At 44.6% G+C, this 9643-nt stretch overlaps 1 protein-coding gene across 1 annotated transcript in view; it reads left to right on the top strand.

Moving 5' to 3' along the window:
- FAM3B (family with sequence similarity 3, member B) overlaps positions 1–9637 on the top strand; it is a 66898-nt gene extending 57261 nt beyond the window's left edge. Inside the window, exons 4-8 of the mRNA XM_010834943.1 lie at positions 2436–2494; positions 4010–4060; positions 5134–5221; positions 6972–7104; positions 8510–9637. Of these exons, the coding sequence (XP_010833245.1) occupies positions 2436–2494; positions 4010–4060; positions 5134–5221; positions 6972–7104; positions 8510–8599 (421 nt within the window). The 3' untranslated portion in view covers positions 8600–9637. The remainder of the gene's footprint in view (positions 1–2435; positions 2495–4009; positions 4061–5133; positions 5222–6971; positions 7105–8509) is intronic.
- Positions 9638–9643: the final 6 nt, after the last annotated feature.

The raw sequence follows: 9643 nt of genomic DNA, 5'->3' as shown, positions 1-9643 counted from the left end.
TCCTCCCGGCCGCTGCCCCTGGCCTCGGGTGTAGGGGCGTGGGGTAGCTCCTCCTACCCGCCGCCCCTGGCCTCAGGCTTAGGGGCGTGGGGTATCTCCTCTCGGCCGCCGCCCTGACCTCTGACACGGGGTAACTCCTCTTGTTGCCGCCCCTGACCTCGGACGCTGGGTATCTCCTCTCGGCCGCCCCCCCGACCTCGGATGTGGGGTAGCTCCTCTCGGCCGTTCCTGCGCCATCGCAGGCTGGCACTCTTGGCCGCTGCCCCTGACCTCGGACGTGGGATAATCTGCCGTTAAATTATTAATTTTAAATATTCTATTATCCGAACTTTATTTTTCTAATCTATCTTTCTTTTGTAGTTTCCAGTTCTGAAATCTTCAGTCTTATCTGTCATCTTCTTGAACATATTAAGTATGGTTGTTTGAAAGTCTGTTTGATAATTCTACTATTTGGGGTCCATGAGTCTATCCTTATCATCAGTTTTTTTTTGGTTGTGTTGGTTCTTCTTTATGTTGGCTTCTCTCCTTACATGCAGTATGCCAGAGAGTGCATTTGATAAATTGCTTTGCTTTGGGTTTTGTTGTTTGTTTTGTTTTTTACTGAGGCATTAGATGGTATTATCTTCTACTGAGGATTCTTTTTTTTTTTTTTGCTTCTGATAGGGATGCAGAATCTTTAGCAAAACAGAATGATCTGAATATATGTTAAGGATTGAGATTTATTTTTCTGAGCCACCCATTGGACTTAAAACAGCATCACAGCCATGCAAGTTCTTTTTTTTTTTTTCTGATTCATTTTCACTTCTAGGATTCAATTCTTTTTGACCCCAACCCAAACAAAAGTGGAGGGTTTATCAGGGCCCTCCCTTTGGTTGGCCCTAGCTTCCAACCTTTGTCCTCCTTGCCTCAGATGGTTGTCAGAAATGCTACTCATCTTTTGTACTTTCTCTGAAATCAGCAAATGGTCCTAGTATTAAAGTGACTTTAAATGCTGGTCACCACCTTGAAATTTAGCCTTCTCAAAAATCTTGGCTAAGAATGCTTTACTACTTACTAGGTAATCTAGCATACTTCAGCAGATCTTCTTTTTTTTTTTTTTAAGTTCCATTTAAAAAATTTTCCCTATAAGAGAATAGATTTATAATACCCATTTTTTCTTTCTTCAGATTGTTATAGGATATTCTCTAAAATTGCCCCCTAAAAGCTACTCTCTGCAAAAGGACTTAGTTTGGAAGATCCATGGGGACTTTAGGTAAGCATGGCAAGAACAGAATATTCCAGGGCCGTATTTACTGTTCTAAAGCATGGAAAGAGGAGGACAGTTTTCAAATTCTTTTTATGAAGCTATCGTATCATTGATTCTAAAACTTGACAGAGGATGCGTGCACACATACAGATGGACACACACACACAATTCCAGAGGTCTTCAGTAATGTTTCCCATTTCCAGGATAGTCAGTTTTCTCCTTGGTTTTAAGGCATAATCCGCTTGAACCTGGGCATTTCATATTCTCCAATTTAAAAGTAAAAATTAAGTGAGATAGTGAATGGAATTTATTTAAGGAGATAAACAGGGTTACTTTTTGTGGTTGGATAAAAGGATTCTTTGTTGTTCAGTCGTTCAGTCATGTTCCACTCATTATGACCCCATGGACTGCAACAGGCCAAGCTTCCCAGGCATCAGCAAAAGCTCTGTCAGAGCAGTGAGCGGAACAGGATGAATAGAAGCTGACACCAGAGTTGGATCAGACCCAGCTCTTTTCATTCACCTCTTGTACCTCATTTTTTCCAGCCAGCCAGGCTGAATGTGTCAGTCATGTTTGCCACCCCCTTCTCTGTGTGTCTCACATCCCACCCATTGTCGAAGCCCAGCAAGTATACATCTTCAATATCTCTTTACTTTGCCATTTCCTTTCTCTTCCTATTTCTCATCTCCTTGTTCATGGTCTAGTAAACTTTCATTAGACTATGCAAGTAACCAGGTAAAGTATGTGTGTGTGTGTCTGTTTGTCTACAGACTTTCTGGCTTCTAATGCTTTCTATTGGTGGTTGTTCTCCATATTTATATGGTTGGAAAATGAATGCCCTCCCATGAGGAGGTTAAAGCTTCAGTGAGAGAGTGTTTGCAGAAATGCTGTGCTAAGCAAACACTGGTGTTTCTCTCCCTGGCTGTTTGTGTAGATTATGAGACTATATGCAATTCCCAGATTCCGTGAGGGATTCCATCTACAGACCTGTGTGTAGGGATGGATATGCATACAGCAAGTGTAGGGATGACTTTCAAGGGAGCTGGGCCAAAGCCAGTGTATATCTACAAGGAAATGATAAGTGACAAGGATAAATAGTAATTCTACCAAGAGAAGATCTTATAGAGCAGGGAGGGCTGCTCACTGCTCAGCGAGAAAGTTCTGTGATTGATGCTTATTTACATTTCAGGCTCATAGGAGAAAAGACTGGGAATGTTGCAAGAGGAATAAACATTGCCATTGTCAACTGTAAGTTATTAAATGTTTTCTTTAAAACACGTCTAAAAGCTTTGTGATTGGGTATTCCGTGGTACCTTGGGTTTCTTTATGATTTTTGCACACAGTCTAGTCTAGGTTTATATTTTAATGCACTTAAGAGTATATATTTAACTATTTTTACAATGACTCACTCTATAAATTTGTGATTCTTCCCCCCAAAAAATGAAATCGGATATAAATTTACTAAGTTTTATTGGTGTATAATTGCTTTGCAGTGTTGTGTTAGTTTCTGCTGTACGATATAGTGAATCAGCTATGTGTGTATATGTATCCTCTCCCTCTTGGGCTTTGCTCCCTCCATCCCACCCTTCTGGACCACACAGCACCAAGCTGAGCTTCCTGCGCTTTATAGCAGGGTCCCACCAGCTATTTATTTTACATATGGTATTGTATATATGTCCTAAATTTTCAACAAGAGATGAATGGATAAAGAAGATGTGGTACAGCCACTGAAAGGAACAAAATAGGGTCATTTGTACAGACATGTGGACCTAGAGTTTTTCATAGGGTGAAGTCAGTCAGAAAGAGAAAAACACATATCCTGTATTCGTGCATATCTGTGGAATCTAAAACGACTTTAAGAAAACAAAGAAGGACCTGCAGAAGTCAGAGCTAAAACAGGATCAGCAGACCTGAGCACACAGACGCCCTGGGGGTGGGCCTCATGTTTGCTCTGCTGCCTAGCAGAGGGTGATACCAGTTCCTACCTTGTCTGATGAAAAGACCTCAGAGAAGCACAGCCTGACCTCCTCTTAGGCCTGGAAAAGAACACCTGTCCCTTTTGCCACTGGGACCCCTGACAGTAAGGACGGTAGCAGGTTTAGGGAAGGGGCTTCCAGTGGTGTCTGTCCCTGTGAGCGAAGTGAGCACAGACTCCTGTGATCGCAGGCTGTAGGATCCTGAGGAATGTGTGCCTGCTCTGATAATCAGGCAGGAAGATATACAGAGGGAGCAGAAAGGGCTGAGGGCGGCCCCAGTGTTCTCAGGAAGAGGCAGGTGCCCTGCGCAAGAGCATAGATGAGAATCTAACTGGAAGCAGGTGGGAGGGAAGCTCTGGGCAGATGAGGAGCCCTACCTTCCTGACCCACATCCTTGGGGGCCCCTCCAGGGAAGGCAGGCCTTTCCTTCAGGTGGGACCAGACATCATGCTTCCTAGAAGACAGGGAGAAGGAACACACCATTTTCAGAACTTTGGTATTATTGTTCAGTCTCTCACTTGTGTCCAACTCTTTTTGACCTCATGGACTATAGCCCTCCAGGCTCCTCTGTCCATGGGATTCTCCAGGCAAAAATCCTGGAGCAGGTTGCCATTTTCTCCCCTGTGGGATCTTCCAGACCCAGGCATTGAACCTGCGTCACCTTCATTGGCAGGCAGGTTCCTTACCCCTGAGCCACCAGGGACGCCCATTTTCAGAACCGCAGTACCACACGTGCACCCTGAGTCTCCATGAACCATCTTTCAAAAGCTGTTTCTTTCATTTCCAGATGTGACTGGGAAAGTGATAGCAACACAGTATTTCGATATGTACGAAGGTGGTAAGAAAACTCTTTTCTTCTTAAATTTAAAATGAATTATATCAAATTAAAATGAATTGAGATTAAAAACCCGCAATCAAAAATGTCAAACGTTCTTATTCTGTCTACCAAGAAAGCTGCCAGAAGTGCACGTGAGTGCTCTAGAATGGTCTGACACAATCCTTGTGGTCTCTAAGTGAGTTTGTTTCAGTTGGAAGGCATGATCTAGAGAGTGTCTCTTCTCTGCTCACACTTGTCCTGGAACTTTGCTTCTGCTCCTTCATCAGATAAAGGAAAAGAGAAAACATCTCTTTTTGTTTTAAACCAGACAGGTAGAATAACGTGCTCAGTGCCCAGTCCTGAATGTCATCATATATATCGTTGTCTTCCCTGTGATGGGCTTGTTGGTCGGCATGACTTTGGAGACCATGTGCCCACCCTCCTCCAATGATCCCTCCATTCAGGGCTCTGAATCTCCACTGCAGTTATTTTTATTTAACCCTGAGAATTAACAGAAACAACTCTTTGTAAAGGTAATGGAGAGGAACAATTAAGAAGTATCCCAATGCCCTTGGGAATACTGTGTTTTCACTGTGTCATTAAACTTGATCGTAACTATAAATAACAAGCTCCAATGGTAAATAACGGGGTTTGAGCTGAGCCTTTGTTTTCTCCCTGTAAGAAACAGAGGGGTCTCTTAGCAAAGACTTACCTGTCTGGGTCAGGCATGTATGCCTCCTATTACTCCTCAGTGTCCTAGGGCCACTCAGCTCTAAGATGGTCACACCAGGTCTGGTGCTTTCTCAGTGATTGTAGAGAAAAGCCCACCTGATCTGTGAAGTCATTGCTGGTTGGTTTGAGAGTCAACCACAAGAGTCTTTATGATCTGATCGTGCTGCCCACTTCACGTGGCCCCACCGTGGAACCCAGGTCATTTACATGAGGGCACTAGAGGATCAGGTGCATGGTGGAGAGACAGCTCTAGAATCAGAGGTTCAGAACACAGAGCACAGAGCTGAGAGCAGAGCAACCTCTAGGGTCACAGCCTCAGCTGACGGAGAAGGTCCTAAATCTGATGTACGTTGACCCGGCAGATAACTCTGGACTGATGACAAAGTTTATTCAAAGCGCTCCCTCGAAGTCCTTGCTCTTCATGGTAACCCACGATGATGGCAGCAGCAGGTAAGTGTACAGTTGTATCACCGCAGGGGCCAGAGTCAGAGATGCCAGCTGAGGGCAGAGTGCCAGCCCTGTCAGGGTCCCGCAGGACACCCTTTGGGAGAGAACAGAGCTCCAAGGAACAGGAGGCTCCTTCAAGGAGAAGGAATGGGAGGCCACAATGAACAGATTGCATTTCCACAAAAATGATGAGCTGGTGGAGCACATGAATCCTAGAAATAAGAACTATTTCCAGGTAGCAAGACAAACTCATCACTGACAGTAAATAAAATAGCAAAGCTAACCCTTGGCCAGAGAGCTAAACACAGAGTGGGACTTACACACACACACACACACACACACACACACACACACGTGCACTCAGATACAGTGCTTTTATGAGAGAGAAAGTGACCTGGCTCAGTGTTTCTCCAGATGTGCTCGTCTAAGTAAACATGTGCATCTTCACTGCATAACTTCCGAGAACCTCAAGGTCCTGATACGCATTGTGACTTCCCAAGATGGGACTACTGAACAAGACATTTCCCAGATGTGTTTGAATTCAGATCTTCTTCTTTAATAGGGTATCTTCCCGGGCGGAAATTATTTGGCATATGCTTTGAAAAACTTGGATTTAGCCCACTTAGGAAAATCTGAGCTTATTTTTTTCTTTTCCTTTCTGCCCTCTTTCCTTTGTGAGCTCTAAATGGCAGCTTTCTACAAAGTAAGATTGTTTAGGGCTTCCCTGGTGGTTCAGCTGGTAAAGAATCCGCCTGCAATGCAGGAGACCTGGGTTCAATCCCTGGGTTGAAGATCCCCTGGAGAAGGGAATGGCTACCCACTCCAGTATTCTGGCCTGGAGAATTTCATGGACTGTATAGTCCGTGGGGTCACAAAGAGTCTTAACGAAACTGAGTGACTTTCACTTTCAAGATGTTTAGGTTTTTTTTTTTTTTCTTTTTTGATACTGACTTTTGTGAATATGAAAGATACAGTTTTGACATTTGCTTTCATCTTTCAGCATTTTCTGTCTGTTTTATTCTGTGGTCAGTAAACAGGCAGCAGCAAGGACCGGAAATTATGTTGTTTGGGGGTGAGGATAATTGGACCATAAGCCCAGGGCTTTTCAGAATTGAGAATTAAAACTCTGTGCCCAGATTGAATCTAAAACGGTCCTTTGTTGTTGCTGTTCAGTCATTCAGTCACATCTGACTCTTTGTGATCTTCCCTGTCCACTGTCTCCCAGTTTTCTCAAACTCATGTCCATTGAGTTTTGAGTTTTTTATTCATCATCTAACCATCTCATCCTCTGTTGCCCCCTTCTCCTCCTGCCCTCCATCTTTTCCAGCATTAGGGTCTTTTCCAAAGAGTCCTGGATGTGGCTTTATGGGTAACTAGAGGCTTCCCAGATGGCTCAAGCAGTAACAAACCTGCCTGCCAATGCAGGAGACACAGGTTCGATCCCTGGGTCAGGAATATCCCATGCAGAAAGAGATGGCAACCCACTCAAGTCTTCTTGCCTGGGAAACCCCATGGACAGAGGAGCCCGGCAGGCTACAGCCCATGGGGTTGCAAAGAGTCGGACACGACTGAGCACACATGCACACAAAGATGTGACACACTCAGCCAGTATTCACGTCTCTCTCCTGCCCTGTGCCCCAGGATAGCAGATGCTGCTTTAGAAACCTGTCCTAGGACCAGACTGTGTTCTAGGGTACACACCCAAGTCTGCAGGTGAGACATTCATAGGCTTCCCCCCTTTGCATCCCTCCAGGCTGAAGGAAGATGCCAAGAAGGCCATAGAAGCCCTGGGAAGTACAGAGATCAGGAACATGCGATTCAGGTCAAGCTGGGTGTTTGTGGCAGCAAAAGGCTTTGAACTTCCTGCAGGAATTCAGAGAGAAAAGGTGAGTGGTTGTTAAACATCCCTTCTTCTCAGACAGTTACCGTATGTCCTAGCAATTCCATTCACAGATGCACAGCCAAGAGAACAAAAACACATATTCGCACAAAAACTTGCGCAGGAATGTGCTATTACTCCTAACAGCAAAAAAGCAGAAACAACCCAAAGATTGGATGAATGGACTTAAAAATGTATAAATAAAATAGATATAAGTGCCCACTGGAACATTATTCAGGCACATAAAGAAATGAAGTATTGATATATGCTGTGACATGAGTGAACCTTGAAAACACACTGAGTGAGGAAAACCAAAACCAAAAGGCCGTATACCGTATGATTCCACGTGTATGAAAGTTCCATAACAGTCAAAACCCAGAGAGAGAAAGTAGATTAGGAGCTGACTGGGTTATGGGGCATGGTGAGTGGATATGGGCTTTCTTATTTCAGGGGTGAAAATGTTTTCGTTTGTGTTTTGCCAGGATGTGGCTTGCAGGGTCTTAGTTCCCTGACCAGGGTTTGAATCCAGGCTCCAGCAGTGAAAGCACCAATTCCTTACCACTAGACTGCCAGGGAATTCCCAGAATATGTTTTAAAATTGAGTGTAATGATGGTTGCATGTCTCTGAATATACTGAAAACCACTGAGTAACCACTTTACCATTAAAACCAGTAAAAACCACTTTAAATAGATGAATTTTATAGATATGCAACAAGCAACACAGGTTTACTATATAGTACAGGGAACTATAGTCAATATTTTGTAATAATCTATAACAGAAAATAATCTGAAAAATAATATATGTGTACATGTATAACTGAATCACCTTGCAGTATGCCTGAAACATAAGTCAGTTATCAGTTCAGTAGCTCGGTTGGTCTGACTCTGTGCAAGCCCATGGACTGCAACACGCCAGGCTTCGCTGTCCATCACCAACTCCCGGAGCCTGCTCAAACTCATGTCCACTGAGTCGGTGATGCCATCCAACCATCTCAGAAGGGGATCCTCTGTCATCCCCTTCTCCTGTCTTTAATCTTTCCCAGCACCAATGTCTTTTCCAATTAGTCATTCGTCGCATCAAGTGGCCAAAGTATTGGAGTTTCAGCTTCAGCCTCAGTCCTTCCAATGAATGTTCAGGCTTGATTTCCTTTAGGATGGACTGGTTGGATCTCCTTGCAGTCCAAGGAACTCTCAAGAGTCTTCTCCAACACCACAGTTCAAAAGCATCAATCCTTCAGCACTCAGCCTTCTTTATGGTCCAACTCTCACATCCATAAGTGACTACTGAGTAGGCTGGAGCAAATCCCATTCTAGGAATTGATCCTCTTTTCTTATTTTGCTCACAGCTGGCACATTAAACATTGTTGATTAGATGAATGGATACATTAAATCCTTTTCTTTCCTTTGCACAGATCAACCACTCAGATGATGTGAAGAACAGGTATTCTGGCTGGCCAGCCGAGATCCAGGTAGAAGGCTGCATACCAAAAGGGCCCAGCTAACACTGCCCCGCCTCAATAAATGGGCTTCTTATAGACAAATGCATCCTGAATGGACTACGGCCCTTTTCCAATGGTCAATAGTTGATGAATATTTCAGGTTTGTCAACCAACCAATCAAAATATTTGCCAGTTGTATAAAATCTTGTCCCACAGACTTTTTATGCCAGTGTTTATAGAGTGAAGATGTTGAGCTGAAATACACGGGAGTGTTCAAGAGGATTCAGTGACATCACCTGGGAAGCAGCCCCTGCCTGTCCAGGTGTGGAGCTATTTTATCATCAGATCCAAGTTTGACCCATGTGGTCCAGATAGCTCTGCAGAGAGAAAACCTTTATTCTCCGACCACGGAGCACACCCTTGTTATGGACGGTCATCTCATAGGGACAATGAGCAGCAGCCATAGGGCTTAGCTACCTTCTTGGGTCAACCTTCTTGAGCTCTCCCTGCAGGTCCCTGAACTTATTCATTCATCCCACAAATGTGGGTGCGCCTAACTCAGGCACAAGCAATATGATGGTGAAGAGATTCAGTGTCTGCCTCCATGCAGGGGTGTTGCTCCAGTGGCACCTTGTTTAACAGGATGGGGAGGAGGGATCTCTGATGGGCTGGGTGGGCAGGGGCTGCTCTCAGGAGGACCACTGTACAACCCAGACTTCCTAGGAGACACACAGTAGATCCACATACCAAGATGCCCAGTGCCTTGGGGTTAAGAAAACCAAGTCATTGCCAAATGCTCTTTCTGACCTCCCTCCCAAATCTGGCTCCCAGAAACGATAGGAGACTTTGATGCCAGCTTGATAGTGTTTATCTAGCCTCCAGTTTCTCATCTATCCATAGAGGGGTTGGAACAGATGAACGGTTTTCAAGTACGTTTATCAGCAGGCCTCCTTTTAAAAACATGGCAGTATGTGTCACCCTGAATTTCAGCATCCTTGCAGGACCCGACTCCCCAAGTCTCAGTGGCTGACAGCAGTGCTGAGTCCTCCATGGTTGTAGACGGGCTGCAGGGCAGTGGAGGCTCAATTCTGAGCGTGGGGGCCAGGC

Source organism: Bison bison, unplaced genomic scaffold (assembly GCF_000754665.1).
Source record: "Bison bison bison isolate TAMUID 2011002044 unplaced genomic scaffold, Bison_UMD1.0 scf7180017864037, whole genome shotgun sequence".
In the NCBI taxonomy this organism is placed as follows: Eukaryota; Metazoa; Chordata; class Mammalia; order Artiodactyla; family Bovidae; genus Bison; species Bison bison.
Note: the sequence above shows the minus strand (reverse complement) of the source record. Positions and strands in the feature narration are given on the sequence as shown.